General features: G+C 40.2%; 1 protein-coding gene across 1 annotated transcript; it reads right to left on the minus strand.

The window, feature by feature from the left end:
• On the minus strand, positions 1-1,832 carry LOC147606033 (short-chain dehydrogenase TIC 32, chloroplastic-like). Its single transcript, XM_086792710.1, has 8 exons — positions 1,625-1,832; positions 1,309-1,540; positions 1,130-1,209; positions 890-1,046; positions 713-791; positions 536-623; positions 372-433; positions 1-259 (listed from the first exon to the last, which is right to left on the minus strand). The coding sequence occupies exons 1-8, from the start codon at positions 1,728-1,730 to the stop codon at positions 89-91; spliced, it is 975 nt and encodes a 324-aa protein (XP_086648836.1). The 5' UTR covers positions 1,731-1,832; the 3' UTR covers positions 1-88.
• Positions 1,833-21,397: the final 19,565 nt, after the last annotated feature.

Consider the following 21,397-nt stretch of genomic DNA (forward strand, 5'->3'; position numbering starts at 1 on the left):
AGGTGTTAAAAATGTAATGCATAGTATTTATTCTTAAGAGGAAACAAACTAATGATGAGACATGGCAAATATATGTTGGTCGAAATCTCTAGCACACTTCCAATGATGTAACCTTCACACTGAAGTCCCAAAGGTCCTTGGCAAGTTTTGAATCATTTGCGATCTTGCTTGGCTCGGCCTCTTGACAGTCGTCAAAGTACTTTCCAGTTTTAGTGTTGATAGAAGGATGAAGAGCAAGAAGGCATTGAGTAGCAGCACCCTGTGTGAGAAAGCCGCACACCAAATGATCATTACTCTCTGACCCCTCTCTTTTTTTCTCACGCACATAAGCACAACTTCTTTCACTCAAGTCAAGATTGATTTTTACTAACCTGGGAGATAGATTTCCTAAACATGGGTGTGCTTTTCTCAACATCCTTAATCATTTGTTGCACTGCACATTCAAAAGTCCAGAAGTATCAATGAGCTGTAATTGAAACTGGCTTAAGGATCCATAATTAGAAAAGGTAAGTAAGGAAAGTGTATAGGTAGTGACATGTTTCTTGGGGGACGTAGGTGGTGAGGTTTGTACTAAGAATGAGTCCAGGGTGAACAGCGTTAGCGACCACATTGACTCCCTCTTCCTGCAGCATCCAAGAGCGTTTATTATAACCATGTATTAGAGATATTGGTGCTCACTGCTGGGCATAAAATGTGTGAAGGTACTAGAAACCTGGAATCTCCTGGCGAGTTCCTTTGCATGGAGAATGTTGGCGAGCTTGGATTGTCCGTAAGCACACCAAGGATCGTAGCTGTGTTGTGGCATGGAAAGAGATCATAATTAGATAGATGGGATGGCAGCTTAGCGGCTACCCATTAGTCTATACAGATTTATAATTGATACATTTACCTTGACTCGTTGGTAAGCTGATCGAAGCGGATGCCGCCGGGATAGGAGAATAAAGCGTGGCCCGCGGATGAGACGTTCACGACCCTGCCTTGAATGCCAGTGCCGCTGGCCGCCCTCCTCAGATCGTCCAGCAGAAGGCTCATCAAGAGGAAAGGGCCTGTTTCCAAAATTTTATGTAGCTTTGGATTAGAGCTACTAGTGGCCTGTTTTAGTTGATCAGCTTATAACTAACCCGCTTACCAATGTGATTAGTGGCGAACTGCATCTCGAAGCCATCTGCTGAGAGCTTGAAAGGGCAAGCCATGATGCCGGCATTGTTGCTGTTAATTATACATCGCGTGTTGATTAATTATTAGCATTAATTGATCGAACCAGATCAGCTATGATTGCTGCAGTCACAGAAAAGGTAATATTATTACATGAGGATGTTGAGGGGTAGCTTCAAAGCCTTGAAGTTTTGGCAGAAGGTGCGGACGGAGGCTATGGAGCTGAGTTCCAGTTGCAGCACGTGCAGCCGCGCGTGTGGAATCTCCTGCAGGATGACCTCCTTCACCCGCTCTCCCGCGCCGACATTTCTCACGGCAAGCACCACCTGAGCCCCACGAAGCGCCAGTACCCGCGCCGTCTCTGCCCCAATTCCGCTCGATGCACCTGCGCCATATTAAGCATCTAGAAACTAAGCATAGAGTCGATGAATCATTTTCCGGCTTACTTCATTGTAAGAACTTGTATAACCTGTGACAATGGCCGTCCTGTCGGACGCGTCGATTCCGTCGGTAACCGCCTCTGCCGTGGAGAAGCAGCTGAAGGCTGTGGCGTCGTTAGTGATCGGCGCTGCCATGCCAGCAACTAGTACTCTTGTGGTAGTATATTAAACACACAGAGAGAGGAGGAAGGGAGAGAGAGAGAGAGAGAGAGAGGGGAGGGTTGCAGTTATCGACAGTAGCTGCGATTCGTGAATCGTGAGTCGCTGGCCGCGTCGTTTTTGTAAGTCCTCTCCTCGACGTCATGCATGACATCATAAAGCGTTGTTGTTGATGCTCATGCATGACATCACATGAGAATCCTAGTCTCTAGACAAGGACTGGATTTCTAAAAAATAAAAGACAGAAGAAAAGGAGAAGAGAAGATAGATGTCACAATCAATTGTCACTATCAAGTCATTAGAGAAGACAGAAGAGAAGAGACTTTGGGGGTTTCTTTCCCACACACCTAGATGCACGCCGGAAATTTGACTCCCAATTTGGGCTTCAAGAGCCAATTTGGGTGTCAAAATACGCCTCTAGATTAACGAAAAAGTGTCAAAGTGAAATCTTTAAATAAAAACTAAGGTGTCAAATGACACCCTATTTTTGACCCTTAGGGGTCAAGGGTATATAACATATACATATATAATAATCACATAAATATGTTTATAATACATACATTATCCATCTCCTTCTAACCCAACCAGTGGTTGTCCTTGTAGCGCTCGTTGTTATCCATATCGCCCTGCGTGACGCGTCACAGGAACTGAACGGGCCGGTTATTGTAGGAGAAGGTTCAAGGCACGCATGCTGTTGGCGTCGATGGAGGCGCCGTTAAACATCATGGAGGTGCTGCCCGCACTATCGTAGACACGGAGGAGATTCGGGTCCACACCGGTCTGCTGCATGCCCAGGCAACCCACGGTCCACCACGATCTCTTTGCACGGGCATCGGCGGTTTATCACCTTCACCAGCATCTTGGGCGGCAGGCTGCGTGGATTCATCTGCAGCGCCTCAGAAAAAAGGTACCCTGCTTTTGCCCTGCACCTCCATCGATTCATTCTGTTCGAATTGCTCGAATTGTTTTGTTCGAATTGCTTGTCCTTGCTGTGTTTATTCTGTTCATGTCATGGAGCACGACTGGCTTCTGATCTGAGTCTACCTGCAATATTTAAAATGCACAAATTTAACAGGATCCGGTGGTACGTGTGCACGCATGGGTCGAGAAACTCAACGAGCGGAATAAATTGTAGGTTGTGAGCCAATAAATCTCCACTACTATGCAATTAATTAATTAATTAGAAATAACTAGTTGTTGAGAAGGTGGATGACTTACCTCCGGCGGGAATTCGCAAGCTCTGATGATGAAACTGGGGAGTTGAGAGCAAAAGAACACTCATTAAAAGGGCGGGATAGAGAGTGTTGAGCAGGACGATGGTCTGGTTGCAGCTTCTTTACCTACATAAGTCACTATCAAGTCATTTGCTCATATGTATATATATAATTCATTAGAAATCAAATTGCCTACCCCTTCACATACACACACATATTATCTTAAGAGATTCGATTTTTGAATTTCAACTGGTGGAGGGGAGGTGATAAGTGCCTTGGGGAGAAAGAACATTGAGAGCACCTCTTTTCAATCACAAGGCCTTTTGTCAATTTGAATTTTGAATTTGAAGAAGTGGAAAAAGAGAATGCTTTGTTTGGGGAAGATGATTAGATTACATGGCTAAATTTGGCATAGAGGTAACTTTTGTATTTATTTTACTTATATATATATATTTATTTAAAAACCACACATAATAGATATGCACACACTATATATACACACATACATATCTATAATATACATGCGCACACACATACATATATATATATATACACATACACACACATATGTGCACACACACAAATACACACATGCATCACATAGTATGTGAGGGGCGTGGGTGCACGCACACACACTAATACACACACACATGCGCGCACACACACAAACACATAGACACACACACACAAATATGAACATATACACACACACGCACATGCACACACGTACACACATAGACACTAATACACACACACAAATACACGCACGCACACATACACACACACACACACACACAAGCACTACCCTAGGGACAGGGGGCACACACACACACACACAAAAGTACTACCCTAGGGGCAAGGGGCACACACACACACACAAATACACACATGTGTACACATGCACACACCTTACTTGAGGGGCAGGGGTGCCTACACACCCACACATTCGTATATACACACACACATTCGTATATACACACACACACACATTCGTATATACACACACACAAGCACTACCCTATGGGCAAGGGAACACACACAAAAATACACACATGTACACAGAGTACTTGAGGGGCGAGGCTACACACATAAACACATACACACACACACACATACACATGCACACGCAGACGTACACACACTAATATACACACAAACAAACACACACAAATACACACATGTACACAAAGTACCCGAGGGGCATACACACACACACACATGCACTCACAAACACTAATATACTCACACACACACACACACACACAATACACACATCACACACAGTACCCGAGGGGCGAGGATGCACTCACACACACACACATGCATGCGCACACACACAAATATGCACATACACTCACATATGCACACACACTATCCTAGGGGCAAGGGGGGCACACACATACACAAATAGGCACACACACACACACACACACACACACACACACACACACACACAAATATGCACATGCACATACACATGCCAACATATTACACACACACACACACACGCGCGCGCAACCCTAGGGGCAGGGGGACAAGAGGGACATGCACATCCACATGCACACACATTACCCTAGAGGAAAGAGAGAGGGGTTTTGTGGTTGGGGGCGCCGGGGGGGGGGGGGGAGAGAGAGAGAGAGAGAGAGAGAGAGAGAGAGAGATCCGGGAGGGAGGGAAGCACAAGGTTGGGAAGAGAGTGGGGAAGCGGGGGGCATACATACATACATATATAGACACATACATACATACATACATACATATACACACACACACACACACACATACATACATACATATACATATACACACACACACACATACATACATACATACACTCACACACACCCATGTACACACACATATATATATACAAAGACATATATACTTATATGTATATGTACATGTGTTTATATATATATATATATACGTACATATGTGTATGTATATCTATTAGATATTATCCATGGATAACTTTTTGCAACATGGCACAAGGAGAGAAAAGAGAAATCTTGGATTTCTAAAAAATAAGAGAAAAAAGGAGAAAGGAGAAGAGAAGATAGTGTTTGGGAGTTTCTTTCCCACACGCCTAGATGCATTAGGGCTCAAAATTAACTGTCACCATCAAGTCATTTTCTCATTAAATGAGTTATGTGTGTGTGTGTGTGTTTGTGTAATACATTGGAAAATAAAATTTCCACCCCTCAACACACACACACACATATTATCTTAAGAGATTCAAATTTTGAATTTCAATGAGTGAAGGGGAGGTGATGAGTGCCTTGGGGAGAGAGAGCATTTAAAGCACCTCTTTTCAATCACAAGGCCTTTTGTGAATTTAAATTTTGAATTTGAAGAAGTGGAGAAAGACAATGCATTCAAATGCTTTGTTTGGGGAAGATGATTAGATTACATGCGTAGATTTGGGCTAAAGGTAAATTTTGTATTTATTTTACTTATATATATATATTTATATAAAAACCACACATAATAGATATGCACACACTATACATATAGATATATTTGGGTTAGAGGTAACTTTTATATTTATTTTACTTATATATATATATTTATATAAAAACCACACATAATAGATATGCACACACTATACATACACACACACACACACACACACACATACATTGTGAGGTTGCTGGGTGATGGCCTTTATAACACCACCAACAAACACACGAGCAGAAAACGTAAAGGGATCATAACTAGGGGACACTAAGATCCCAGCTCCAAGGCACCAATCGATTCTGCACGTGTCCTCAGCTCTCCAACCCACACCTTTAGACACCTATACACACTCCATTCAAACTCAACTGACTCCTCTAGATGTCCTCGCAGGTTAACACTGACCTTCTACACCTCTACTCTTCCACCTTTATAGCATAGCTCACCTCCTCTGACAAACAAATAACCAGAATCTTCCCCAGCTGACACAGAGCTAACTTTAAACCGAATCAGATGGTTGATGCCGACCCCAGTCCAAAATGAGTCCTCCAAGGTCTCCTATTATCCTCCAATATCACCGCCCTTAACAAGATAAAGTAAGGGCTACAATCATTTATCTACCTTATCCCATTCTATTACATTTATTCATGGACAACTTTTTTGCAACGTGGTACAAGGAGAGGAGAGAAAAGATAAATCGTGAATTTCTAAAAAAGAAGAGAAAAAGAAGAAAAGGAGAAGAGAAGATAGACTTTGTGGGTTTCTTTCCCACATGCCTAGATGCATTGGGGCTCACAATTAATTGTCACTATCAAGTCATTTGCTCATTGCAAGTTATATATATATATATATATAATTCATTAGAAATCAAATTGCCTACCCCTTTACATACACACACATATTATCTTAAGAGATTCGATTTTTGAATTTCAACTGGTGGAGGGGAGGTGATGAGTGCCTTGGGAGAGAAAACATTGAAAGCACCTCTTTTCAATCACAAGGCCTTTTGTCAATTTGAATTTTTAATTTGAAGAAGTGGAAAAAAAGAATGCTTTGTTTGGGGAAGATGATTAGATTACATGGCTAAATTTGGCATAGAGGTAACTTTTGTATTTATTTTACATATATATATATATATAAACCACACATAATAGATATGCACACACTATACATACATATCTATAATATACATGCGCACACACATACATATACACACACACACACACACACACACACACACGCACGCACACACACAAGCACTGCCCCAGGGGACAAGGGCACACACACAAATACACACATGCATCACATAGTACGTGAGGGGCGGGGGTGCACGCATACACACGTGCGCACACACACAAACACATAGACACACACACACACATGTACACATGCACATGCACACACATACACACATAGATACTAATACACACACACACATACGTGCACACACAAATACACACACGCGTACACACACACACACACACACAAGCACTACCCTAGGGACAAGGGGCACACACACACACACACACACACAATGTAACATACCTCTGAGATTAACCAAGTTATGATTAAAGATAATCCCAAGTTTCGGATGCTACAGATTTCAGTAATGAATTCTAGCAGGTTTTTCAGTGGTTTTCAGAAGTAAAGATTCTAAGTGAAAAAATTAAGTGAAAATTCAAGATTAAGTTTTGAATTAGTACACCAAAACTCTTTCTATTATTTTGCTTCAATTTATTTTGAGATTAAATAAATAAATCGATAAGCGTGTATATGAGAGATTCTGAGTCGATGTACGACATGCTTAATCATTGCAACGATGGGTGAACACTACGAGAAGAGGAGAGGGGGGTTTCTCGCCCCAAGAGCTATTGTTGATTGCCTTAGTCCAACTCATAGAGTAAACACTTTTGGAGTTAAAGAATTAGAAGATAGAATATTTGACTAGTTTGTGACTAGATTTTAGGTATAACCTTCATTAGGGGCTGTTTTGCGAAGCATTTATCTTTCCATGTGTTTAGAGTCAAGTTTTGACATAAAGACAAAAGTTTTAGATGACAAAAAAAACTCTACTAGAGTATATGAGATACTAGAAAGTCAAATCTCTTTCGTTTTTGAGTTATTCGAGTGCAAAGTGGGACACTTAGCTGTTTTTGGCATTTTTATGGTGAAAACACAACTTTGGCCGTTTCGAATACTCTCAAAGAGACCTTAGAACTCATTTTTAGAGGGAACCATCACTAAGACGTGCTTTATAGAGCATTAGAAATCCTAAAACTCTATAATTTTTACTTTTCTCTAATTCCAAATAGATTGGAAGATATTACTCTGCCAAAGAGACCAGTTATTAGGCTTTGCCGCCTTAGAAATTTCTATCAAGATTGACTATCTTTTTTATATAGATCGGATGGTCTATCGCTTAAGCATAGTTAAGAATTAGATATAGTGACTAGATATGACCTCGCTCACATTAGAACATGATAATTGATTATGTTTAAAACAAGGATTCCCATGTGACTTAAAAGATAAAGAGAAGCTAAAGACTTTAAATTAAAATCTTGTTTTATACTTGAAATTGATTGTGATTGATTTGAATATGCATGCCTTGAAAGATTATGGACTAGAGATGAGTGTGAGATGATATGTATGAGTTATGATTGCTTTGTTTTGAGAGAAATGATTGATATGCATGTGTATGACTAATTGATATGCATGTGTATGATGAGACTCGACATGAGATTTTGAGATTCGGAGCAGCTGTCCTTAGACAGGGAACGCTGGACAGAGAATGAGATTTATGCCCTCTGGGAGTCATGTGGTAGAACCCTGAAAGGACGAGATTCAGAAAGAGGCATACTCGGGATAGCCACGATGTCCAATGTGGAGGTTGGGTGGACGGGCATCGGAGAAGACCCTAGATTGGCTGGATTTTGGTCATTATTATGACTAACCATGTTGTCAAGCATGGTGATGATGATAGAATCTTGAGATAGACAGATTGATTGAGATGCTATGCTATATTTGATAGAGATTTATATCATGTGAATGTTTGTTTGAGATTACATGATTCTTTGCTTATGTGATAAGAACCTTGGATATGGCATGCATGCTTGTTTGCTATTTGAGAAGGTTGATTTGATTGTATTGCTATGTAGAAATAGTAGGATTTAGTGAGTTTAATATTTTCTTAGATTAAGTTGTACGATTAAGATATGGCTAGATTCAGGATCGTCACACACAAGTACTACCCTAGGGGCAAGGGGCACACACACACACGTGTACACATGCACACACCTTACCCGAATATCAAAGGTAGATTTAGAAAATTTGACCTCCACCTCCAAATATCAAAGGTAGTTTTAAAAAATTTGACCATAACCACCCAAAATCTGTAACTGCAGAGTATGCAAGTATTGTTCAAATTTATGCCAGATTTTTGTGGTCCATGGGATGATGTCACAGATGACCAAGGCCTAGAAGTTTTGAAACAACCGGTTATGGGATTATGGGCAATGATTTCATGCATGACATCATCCATGACAGTGCCTTATAAGAATTAGACAACGGTCCAGCCTGCTACTCACCAATCTCCGTGGATACCTTTTACAACCATCGGTGCTTATGCTAGCACAACAGTACTCTTGTAATAATTGCCATGGCAGCACCGATAATTAACGATGCCACGGCCTTCAACTCCTTCTCCACGGGCAGAGGATGTGACCAAGGGAATCGACACCTCCGAAAGGACAACCATCGTGTGATAGGTTATACGTTAATTGGTTCATGTAATAAAGATTGATTAATTAGATTAATTTATAACGCAGCTCTCTCTCCCTCTTCTCTCTATCTTTCTTGCTTGCATTTTACATAAATTTATTCCAGGATGGTGTTTAGGGATGAAATAAAACTCCCACAACTTCCCCATGTTACATTGGTATCAGATCTTTAGACTGATACTAAGATATTGCTACTGCCCATGTCCCACCCACCCTTACTGCGTTGCGCATGGATGAAACGGTCCTCCATATCTTGATCTTTTGGTGGTGTGGTGACCAGGCTACATTTTATTATCATCAAGCTCAACAAGGCTAAACATTCATGGTGTCCCAAATGAGGGTAGAGAGTCCAAGGAGAGTAACAGAAGACATGGAAGAAGTTCCTAGGAGGTTGGTTGGTGGTGTTCTATAAGACCGAAGGAGTATGGCAGTGTTGTGACACTTGGGGCATACTAGGAAAGGCTTTCAAGCGACGGTTCCAAGGGAGGATGATCCTCCAAGGGTGGAGTGAGAGTGCTAGACTCAATAGTCAGTAATAGAAGACCACATAAAGTGTTCAAGGGGTAGGGCATGAAGGGCTAGGGGACCAAATGGATCAGATGCATAGATCTTCATATCATATTTAGAGTCGATTTGGAGACCCAGTAAGGTCTTGTGGAAGGGAAAATGACAAGTTTCGCAATATAGGAAGAGAAAAAATAGAAGTATGAATGCCATCATCAAGTTTAGCAGAGGGGAATGTCATGTCCAAGACATTTGCATGCTCATTCCCAAGGCTGATCCTTGAAGGGCACAACAGCTCCTCATATGGAGTATATTCATTTTTAACCTTCATTTTGTTGAGAGATGGAGAGAGACGAGACAAGCGACACCACATACGCTCCACAAGAATGAATCATATTAGTCTCACAAGTCACATATATATAGGCAAGACCTAGAGTGAGTTAGGGCTAGATATATATAGCTCCAACACCCCCACTCAAATAAAGGTCTCCAGTTGCGAGTAAAAAAACCCTTGGGAGCACAAGTGAAAAACCCCGAGCTCCTACATATAAATGTATAATGCCACCTTAAAGTCCATTGCAATATGCTTCTATATACAAAGTACAAAGAATAAATGTGCATGATGTGAAGTAATCTGTGAAGTGTCCCAAAGTCTATAGGCTATGTACAAGTCTAGACAAAATTGACATGACGTGAGATGTGCTAATCTCCAAAAAGAGAGGCCGCCCCCCGCAACTCCAAGTTCTGATCTCGCAAAAGTGTAAACCGAGTTTCATGGAGTCATTTGGTGAGAATGTCTAAAATCATTTGATCAGTTGGACAATGTTCTACCATTATTGGTCGTTTCCTTACTTCATGTCAAACATAGTGATAATGAACTACTGCAATATGCTTAGACTTGTTGCTATGTTGCACGTAGTCCTTGGCTAGACTAATAGCACTTTGGTTGTCACATCTAAGAGGAGTGCTTGAGGAAGGAGAATGACCAATATTAGCAAGCAATTGTCGAAGCCAAACCAATTCATGAGCTGCTAAAGCTGCAGCCACATATTCAGACTCTGTAGTAGAAATTGCAATACAGCGTTGTTTCTTGCTAGCCCAAGATACTAAACAGCCATTGATAAAGAAGCAATTACCACTGGTGGATCACATGGACAAGTTAGAGCTTGCCCAATCAGCATCTGAATAACCTGTAGTAGCAGTCTCCTTTGAAACCGTAGGATGAATATCAATAGACTTGTCTCCAATATCCATCAAAAGAGTGTTATCATCATGCAAATAATTGTCCTAAAGTAGAAAAGGAAAAGAAGTGAGTAATGTTTTTGTATCATCAGCATCATCTGTGGACCACGAACCTCCCATCAATTGCTCATTGAATAAAGCATCTCGACTAACAATTGCCTTTTGAGAACTTGGATCGTAAAATTTGTAACCCTTTGAGTTGTCAGAATAACTAATAAAAACAACCTTCAAACCTAAAGGTTCTAGCTTGTGTCGTATCTCTTTTGGGACATGAATATAACAATACACCCAAAGACTTTGAAATGTGCAGCAGAAGGAGTTTGGCCTATCCAAGCTGTGATTGGAATCTTACCAGAAAAGGTGCAGTAGTTTGGAAGATGATTTTGAACAAAAACGGCTGTCAATACTACTTCTGCCCAAAAAGAGAAAGATAATCCAGAATGAATAAGCATGTATCTGATTGCATTCAAAATTGTACGATTCTTTTGCTCCTGCAACTCCTATTTGTTGGGGAGAATATGGAATGGTATACTTATGGTGGATGCCGTGGTTGATGCAATGATCATGAATTAAGTTGATAATATATTCACCACCATTATCACTTTGAAGAATTTTGACACTTCGACCAGTGTGATTCTCCACAGATATTTGGTACCTCTCAAATATGTCCAATGCTTCTGATTTATGTCGTATAGCAAAAAGACATTTGTATACCATGAATAGTCATCAATATAAGTAATGAAGTAATGGTAGCAAGACTTGGATGGAGGAAAGGGTCCACAAATATCAGTATGAATGAGATCCAAAAGATTATTTGAATGAATATTTGTAGACATTGGAAATGGCTTACGATGATGTTTGCCTAGAGCACAATATTCACATATCCCCATATGCGGGTGAGATTTGAGGTCCATACCTCTCACATCACAAGATCATGACAATGAATATCAAGAAGCTTTGAGAAATTTGAGTGAGCAAACCGATGATGTCATAGCTTACAATCCAGATCTCCTAGAGGTGTAACAACATTTACAACATCCTCATTCAATGAAAGTTCAAAGAGATTACCATGTTGAGGAGCAAACAATAGTGGTGCCATCCTTTTCGATGCGACACTTTGTATTATTAAATCCAACAAATAGACCAAGATCCACAAGCCACGCAACAGAAATTAAGTTTCTTTGTACATCAGAAACATATAAAACTCCTCGCAGTATTTTGGTTGAGGAAGAAGTTCCCAAATACAAGCTTGGCAAGTTGTATTATCAGCAAGATAAACCACTTTCTTGATAGGAATTGGATGATAACTGTGTAACCATTGTAATTGATATGTCATGTTGCCACCAGTAGCACACCAGAATCAACAATAAAGAGAGAACCATCATGAACATGTAGTACCTTTTTGGAGACATTATAATGAACCAAATTAGCCTGTTGATGAACATTGTCTTCATCATGACAATTTTGTTGAGTAGCATAAGCTTGATTTCGAGCTTCATCATAATGCCTCTTGAAGCATCGACTCGATAAATGCCTTGTGCTCCCACAATATTCACAAGTTGTAGAAGAGGAAGAACCCCTTGATAAACGAGGTTGCTTATTTGTAATATCGTGTTCTTCATCATACTCTCGTGCCCAATATTCAAATACAAAGTGACCAGTTTTGTCACAATAAGAACAACACTTTTGAGGAAATCTCAAACGAGAATTACCTCCTCTTTGGAAGCCACCGCGAGATGTAAATTGGGAGGAGGAAGAAGGGCATTGCTAAAATGGACGTCTCCGGATAGCAAAGGTTGTCTCTGATTCTATGTACTCTTGGGCAATCATGACCGTTTCATGAGTTACCGACGTTTGACGATCATGACGTTGAGAATATTCAATCAAAGAAATACATGTATGCTCAAAGTCAATTCCATCCTTGTTAGATAATATAGTGACAATATTATCATACAAAGGATCCTTCACCGTATCAAGAAGGTGTGTAACCAATTGAGTTCGAGGAATAGGATCCCTTGCAGTAAAAAATTGATTCATAATACCTTTGAATGATTCAATGTGACTAGACATGGATGTACCTGCCTTGAATTGAAGCTTGCCTAGAAGATTACGGAGATACAGAATCTCTGTAACACTTTTCTTCTCAAACATAGTGATAAGATAGTCCCATATAGCATATGACGTGGATAACAGATAAACATCTAGCATGAGTGAATCGTTAAGGGGGCAGAAAGTATATACCGACGACGAGCAGCCTTATCACGATGAATCCAATGTGCATGATCAATTTTCCACTATTCAAAAATAGGACCTTCTCGGTAATAATAACATCATTCTGAAGTGGATCAATAGGTTGAGGAGGGCATTCAAGAATACCAAGAACAATATCTGCTAATTCGTCTCCTTCCAAAATTAATAGCACCTTGTATTTCCAACCGAGAAATCCTTCGCCTTGGAAAAGAGGAACAGAACGTTGCCCAGGAGGAAATCCGTTAACAAGTATGGTTTTTGCCATGTCGGGTTGTGAGAACACGTACAAGATAAGATTGTAGAACTTGCAGACCATGTATGAGATATGAGAAACGTAGCCAAAATAGGCATACACTAGACGACGAGCATAAAGTGATCCTGTAAAGAATAGAACGTGAACCAAAATTAGAACTAAAAGTGGAGACCCGTGTCTCATGCACGTAAGCAAACTTAGAGGTCCATAAAAGAGGAAAATAATAATAAGAAAAAGCACCGCATTAAGAAAAAGCGCTGCGTTATGACGCAACTTACACGACGGCAAGTTTTGTATCTAATTGTAGCTTATATAGCAAGCATCCGTCTGAAGCTTTCACGGAAAGCTTTGATAATCAAATCCTACTTACGACTCAGAGACAACTACCTGTTTGCTCTCACAAAGAACTTGTTTTACTCTTTTAGATGCAGTTTGCTCTCACAAAGAACCTGTTTTACTCTTTTAGATGCAGTTTGCCTGAATTGTCCTAACTTTTGACTCAGAACTCCGATTAACAAACCGTTTTGATAGGATTCACCAGCACTGTACCATCTACGCACCAGCACCTAGTTTTCATTTTTTAAGGATGCGATTAAGAAACAATTCTAATTACAACAAGTAGAGCTATAAAATCATGTAGGCAACATATAATCAAAGAACCAATCAACCCTACACAAAACTGTTACCAAAGATCAATCTTGTAAGACATGAAATCATAATCATAAATTCAACAAGAAGACGTAGATGTTTTCCTTATAATTAGAATCGCTCTGATACCATGTTGAGAGAGGGAGAGAGACGAGAGAAGAGACACCACATAGGCTCCACAAGAATGAATCATATTAGTCACAAGTCACATATATATAGGCAAGACCTAGAGTGAGTTGGGGCTAGCTATATATAGCTCCAACACATTCTGTCTAGAATTTTACGAAAGGCCATTGGTCATTGTAATTGTCATTGTCTAGAATTTTTTCATTGCCATTGGTTATTGTCATTTATATTTTTGGTCACTATGTCTTGTCGTGTTCAAAAATCAAATATCTGTGAGTTTATTTGAAATAAGTGTTACATACCATGTCATGATTTGTTTAGCTTTTATGGCATGTATATTAGATGGTGGAAGTAAAATTTCAATACAAGTTATGCTTTGCATAAGGCTATGGCATGCTTTGTTGTCACTTCTCTTCTTACTTTGGTGGCGCTTGTATTATTCATTTCTATTGTGTGTTTACACTTACATGATTCCACATGGATCACAGGTTCCAAATTATGATATTACGGAGGATGTGTCCATATTATGGAGGATCTGCTCATATATTCATTTGTATTGTGTGTTTTCACTTGCATGATTCCACATGGATCACATGGTTCCAAATTATGATATTATGGAGGATGTGCCCATATATCGCTACATCGAGGAGATGTCATTGTTGGGACCTGCAACACTAACACACTCCAAATTAGTGACCCTATTCTCGGCAAGGACTCGCTCTCTAGTACAAGGTCTGAAGAGCTAGCACAATGCTAGGTGGTCTGAATGATGACCTGCTCATAATGATCCAAGTTGTGGGAAGCCACTCAATCTTTTGGTGGCTCCTTAGTAGCCTGCAACATATGAAAGTTGGTGTCCCCAAGTTCATTCGCATGAATGGTATAATATACTTGCCCCCTCATAGTGGCATCTACCCGAAGCCTACCATGGTAGAGATTATCAACACCCGAGGCTTGGTAGGTCAATAAGTCCACTATTTCTCAGCAAACAATAACATGTTACAAATTGTACTAGATCCTAGTTGATGCAGGACAAGTGAAAAAAATGTCCTTAACCAAGGAAGTATTTGCTCGTGGAATCCAAGGAATCCTAGTACATCGAGCACATGGCATCACGCATAAAACCTGTGGCACTACTCAATACTGGCCACATCGACCCTAACGTGATGTGGATATATAAAGGTAAATATGGTGTAATTAGGTCATCAATCCTACAAACTCTCAGACGTGCAATATGAGCTGCTTGGCTCTATGCTCCTATTATGTCTTATTGTGCCCCTATCCTGAACTCTACCACGTTCAATGGCTAATGCTACAACAAGCTACAACTGTCATGGGATACTTACCTCATTCCAAGCTCGTATCCTTTAAGGTTCTCCAAGCTTTCTTGTGGTGAAGCTCCACATCTCAGAGTCTCCCAAACATTGAGACAGGAAAGAGTACTTATACCTTGATGGGTGCTTACAAAGCAAGATATGATGAACACAATCAATAAGAGGATGAGATTAATACAGATGGGACTAAATGAGTAGAAGGGCAAGAAGGGTTAGTAGTCATGCAACTCTTTCTCTCCTACAACGCTAGCCATATAGTTGGTAGGCTTGCTAATTTGATACTGTTTGGGGCTGATTTATGGATTGTTTTTACACAATTTTCAGGGTTATTTTTCCTTTGTATCTGAAAAGAGACCTGGTCATGGTCCTTGCTGTTGTTTTGTGGAAAATCTGGTGCTATATGCACCGCAGCTTGATTAATTATAAAAGCTTGTATCTAAATAAAGACGTTCCCATGGGGGCCTGTAGTTCCGGCTTAATGCGGTGTTATTATATTGTTTATGGCTCTTCTACTGTGTTTTCATTAGTCTATTGTTTTAGGTCCCCATTTTTGGTGACAGCTTCCAACTCGCTTATGGTCAAGCCAAAAAGTGCCCACGCTTGTTGTTGGTTTTCATCTATGTTAGAGCCGGCAAGCATGTAGGCTTGTCGAATTGGCCATAAGCGAGCTGGAAGCATAAAATATGCGTCCCACTTGCAAATCGTCAAACAAGAAGTAAGTAGGCGATCTAGAGAGGCCAAGAAAGGCTGCTTTGGAGCAGTCTAGCCACCATCTGAGATATCTGCATTTTGGGGTAGTTGCAGAGTTATGCAGTTCTATGTTTTCATATCAGAAAGGGAGGGCTAAAGTGAAGAAAGACCAAGGACTTGGAAGAGGTAGCAAGGAAGCGGGTCAGGGCTGATTTCAAGGTAGTTTACATTATAGGTGCTTTCCGCCTTGACCATAAGCAAGTTGGAAGCATAAAATACGCTTTCATGGTCAAGCCGGAAAGCACCTATGCTTGCTAGCTAATATAGATTGACTACATTGTGAGATTTACTCAAGGCAAATGGTATTTCCCTACTCACATAAGTTTTTCAAATGAATAAAATGCTACAATAAATATAAGAGCGAGTTCCCACATAACACATGAGATGCACATGATTCTAACATACACTATTAAACAAAGAATATGCATCACCGTGCATTATCTCACCGATGCCTCATCAGAAGCGCCATCTCTTGAAGCAAGACCCTGTGGCTCCACCCCCTCCCAAACACGTTCTCTAGTTGGGCGATGAAATAATTTTTTTAAATCTCGTCCTGGTACTTGCATTTGAAAGAAGAAAATTCCTAGTAAAATATCATGCTATGTAAGAAATGGTAATTATTTGAAATGAATACATGCAATCAAATTGAAACTTACTTCCACATCTTGTGGATTATCGAAAAGTAAAGGTCTACGTGGTATCTCATCTCGCAATGAAAAACAATGCCTCCATGAGTGGAAATGACACACCCCTCCCTGCCAATGGTACACTACACACCCACATCACCAATACAAGTGTAGGGTGCTATAGGCAGTGGTGGGTCATGTGGCGCATCAAGTGGTATTCGTGTGGCTGCATGCAGAGGACTAGGCTCATCACTCCTACAATAAAATATAAAATTGGTTATTAGACATTCACATAACATGCAAAGTCAAGATTCATACCTCCATCGATGATGCATGTGGATCAATGTGGGTAATGACGCCAAACCCCCGTGTATCTTGTATCTGGACGTCTCTTGAACAACCCTCTCAAGGGGATTCTGGCTAGGTGGATGTGTGCAAGTATTGTATAGTGGCCTCCAGCGCTGCAATACTCAAGGCAACGTACTCTCCCTTGTCCTCCTGAATCTCCTCTCTTGATATGCCCGCGAGAGTGCGCAAAATCGTGTTGATGGCTATCAAGAGGCTCGCCTGTCGTGGATGCCTATAGGAATAAAAGAAGGAGGTTTCAATCAATATTTCATTCTTAGCTAGTAAGCATATAGGCTTGGTGGATTGGCCATAAGTGATAAAATTCATCTGACAAACTCTCATGCACACACACACACACACACAAGAGCATACATTAACAAAAAGGTACGTATTGAGTTTCTGTCAGAGGTCCAAGTAATTTTTTTATGAACAGAGGTCTTGGGAGTCTCTTAGAGAGGAACAATGCATTAAGACATATTAACAAGTTTGAGTGATATATGTTATCCCATGCACCTTGCACTGCTATGTGACACATTGGCTGTACATCAGTGCTACATTTATCTATAGGATTTTAAACCTTTTTAGGAATATTTGTTGTATGATGTGGCCCCATTATGAGTCCCAATCCAACACATGACAGACAAGAGCTATGTAGGTCACTCTCCATAGACATATAGAGTCTACATGTGTCAGTCCTTTTATCCACTTGGAGAAATAATTAGATAAATGCATGTAGAAGTCAAGCCATAGCAGTAGATTTGTATAAAGGGCATGTAGTTAGCATGTCTTTGTTGGAGACTCTCAAAGCGCTATGTAGGCTAAGAAAAGCATGTGTATGGGCAAGCCAAAAGTGAACCCATGGCTGCTTGCCCATGTGATAGACAAAGCCAACCTCGACAACACATAGGAAGGTGCATACAATAGTTGGCTAGTAAAAGGGGCTGCATGCAGGGTTAAAGCAGTTAGTCATGGACCAACAGGAAGGTGCATTGATCTATTAGCTACAAAAAGGGACTGCATACAAGATTAAAGAAGCCAATGATGGACCAATAGCACTTGTTGGTTCACAGGTTGGGCACAACACTTCATGCAAAAAGCGCTAGAATCTAAATCCAATGACCAACCAACATCCTTGGACCATATATAAGCACTGCACATCTTTCAACATTAAACATCCATTCAAAAATCAGGCCATCATCATTCCCAGTAGGTCAAGTGCGCTACAGCCACCGGCAACCTTGTGCATACTTGCTATAGTATTCCCAAGTCTTCCACAAAGAGCATCTTCAACATTCAGTCCCAGCATATGTGCATCCCTCAGTTTTGGGATCACATAGTGGAAATTGAAGAGAAATTCAAATGGACCCAGGACATCATCTTCATCAACCTACATTTGATCTATATTATGTTTTCATATGGTAGTCTATCATCATCATTCATATTCATTAAAAGTTATCCAAAGAAATATAAGAAAATACTCTTGCTTGAAGGGGGATCCTTCAGTGGGTAAATTGGGACCCAATATTATGTCAACTCACATAAGTGGCGTTGACAAGGTTGTTTATCCAAGTCCCACTACTACCAATTATATGGAGGCTACTTCTACTAAAAAATTGTCACACATAAGTGGTGTTGACAAGTTTGTTTATCCAAGTCCCACTACTACCAATTATATGTAGGCTACTTCTACTAAAAAATCTTCACACGTAAGTGTCATGAAGATTAAAAATTTCTTGAAATAACATCACATCATGAGAATGACTTTACAACTGATCAAACTACTCTTGGCGTGTCAATGATTTTCACACTAAATGGTAATGACTCACTCTTAACTATGATAAACATTTTGTGCTTCATTGCTAACAACTATCATGATCTTGAAAGACAAGAGATCCTAGATGAGTACTTCTATAGTACATAATAAAGCGGTGTAAAGCTACTTCACCCACCACCGTCGCGGCCATAAAATCTCCGTTGCTTTGCCTATTCCAACTTGTGCAAGTATACCTCACTCATGGACTAAACATCTAAGATAGAGACATCGTCAATGATACCACATGGGCCATCATTGAGTTTCTTGCACCGCATGATACATTTGCATTATTCATGAGTAGGGTACTACATTACATAGTGAGAATGCATCATACACTCTAAATTGTTGAGACCCATGCCCAAAAGTCTTGCACAAGAACACTCGAAACAACAAAGGAAAGATAATAAAAAGAAAAATCATGTGGCCCTCTCCGAGTTTTTAATCCACTAACGCGAAAGCCCAAATTCTTCACGGCCTTCTACCTCCTCAATGGCGTGATTGTTCTTGATGATGAATTACAATCACACAACCCTTGTCTCAGGAACAATACAAGCTATCCACATGCCCTCCTGCTCAAATCTTTAATCTCCAATTTTGGTGTTAACCTTTAATAGCAAACATACAGAGCCTTCTCAACCCCACATAAGCTTGAAAGGGTTTACTGTACCCCTCTTTTTTTAATCTTGCAAAATGGGAATTGGGATTTTCATACAATTAGATCCAATCTCGAAAGCAACAACTCTGACCAAGCTAAAAGGCAAAGCCTATCATCATCTTGGAAAGTCGACTGTGCAGATAAAATCCATAGCACAAAATCAAACAAAAGGATCAATTTCTTCAGTGAGAGGGATTACAAAAATTCATGCTCAAGCCTAAAGGACACCTTGTATCTAACTAGTTGAAGTTGAGATAGAGTCACTTTTGGAAAAAGACATGAAGAACAGCTCAACAACTATGACAAAAAGAAAAAGTGGCCATGATGTGGTGCACTATCATTTCACTTTTACTTGGTATACTCAACATTTCCAACTATATGTCATTGTCTGAGTCACAGATTATTTGTATGGAGGAGGGTGCATCTATCATGTAAGTTTATCTTAAAGTTCTACTCCATCCATGCAGCACTGTACTAACACATAAGCACTTTGCTCCATACCTCAAACCTCAACATCAAAAGCCCTCCCCAGCATTCAACTCTTTCTTGCACCGCATGCTATTAGGTTTTGTGTTGTATATAAGCAAGTAGGTGCTTGCACAATTTAAGAACATGCATTAAGCACCTTTGCTTATTTTCAGCTATGAACATGCATTAACACTAACATCATCTCTACCCTCAACTTGGACTATCCATACACACATCATTGCCTTGCCTTTCCCCAACACAGACGTTTCATAACTTTACCATCAAAAGCCTCTCAAACCAATTTCCACTCAAGCCTTGCCAAACAAAAATCCATTACTTAGGCTCGAGAGGATGCATCTAGAATCGGGAGGGGGGAATGTTAACTCAATATTAACATGGATGACCGACACGCATCAATGTACACACATGCAAAGAATGTGTACACTAGTCATGAGTAAAGACGAGCCATTTACAACAAGGAACCAAGAGCATGCAAAAGAAATGGAAGGTCACTAAAGGATGAACGCACACCATAGGCACCATATCAAAGATCCTTGTCTACCCCCTCAGTTATGTGTTGTCCACCCACGTGGGAATTAATAACTAGTCCCAATAATTGCATTTCGCATAATTATGCTTAATGATGTACTCTAGGGATAACCGAGCCAATTAAAAGAGCCACCATTCACCCAATGTGTGCTTAGAGTAGCCTAGATAAGGTTAGATAATAAGTGGGTGCCCAATTACTTATTAGGTGTAGTTGCCCAAATTTATAACTCCCTTGTATATAAGTGAATATCTCTAATGAGAAAGGTGCATTTGTTGAAAATACAAGTGAATAGGGTGTGTGCGGGAACAAGCCCTTGGTTAGAGGCTGTAAAAGAGGATGAGTAAATGTGAAAGAACCTGTGAAAAGGTGAGAAGAATCTACTGGGAGAGAATAAAGGGTAGCATGAGAAGATTTAGGAAGTGTGGAGATATTCTCGGAAGTGTGGAGATATTCTGGGAAAAGTGCAGAGGTGGAGAGAATCAGGGAAAAGAGGTGGAGTGAATCATGGAGAAATCAGTGGGATTTGATGCTTGATGTAAACTCTATAAATTGAGGCATTGCCCTAATGAGAATTTGCTAGTTTTTGAGTATCCATGCCTACATTAATCTATTTGTTAATTACCCACTAATTA

This window comes from Cibotium barometz, chromosome 58 (genome assembly GCF_041138505.1).
Source record: "Cibotium barometz isolate CiBa-2024 chromosome 58, ASM4113850v1, whole genome shotgun sequence".
In the NCBI taxonomy this organism is placed as follows: Eukaryota; Viridiplantae; Streptophyta; class Polypodiopsida; order Cyatheales; family Cibotiaceae; genus Cibotium; species Cibotium barometz.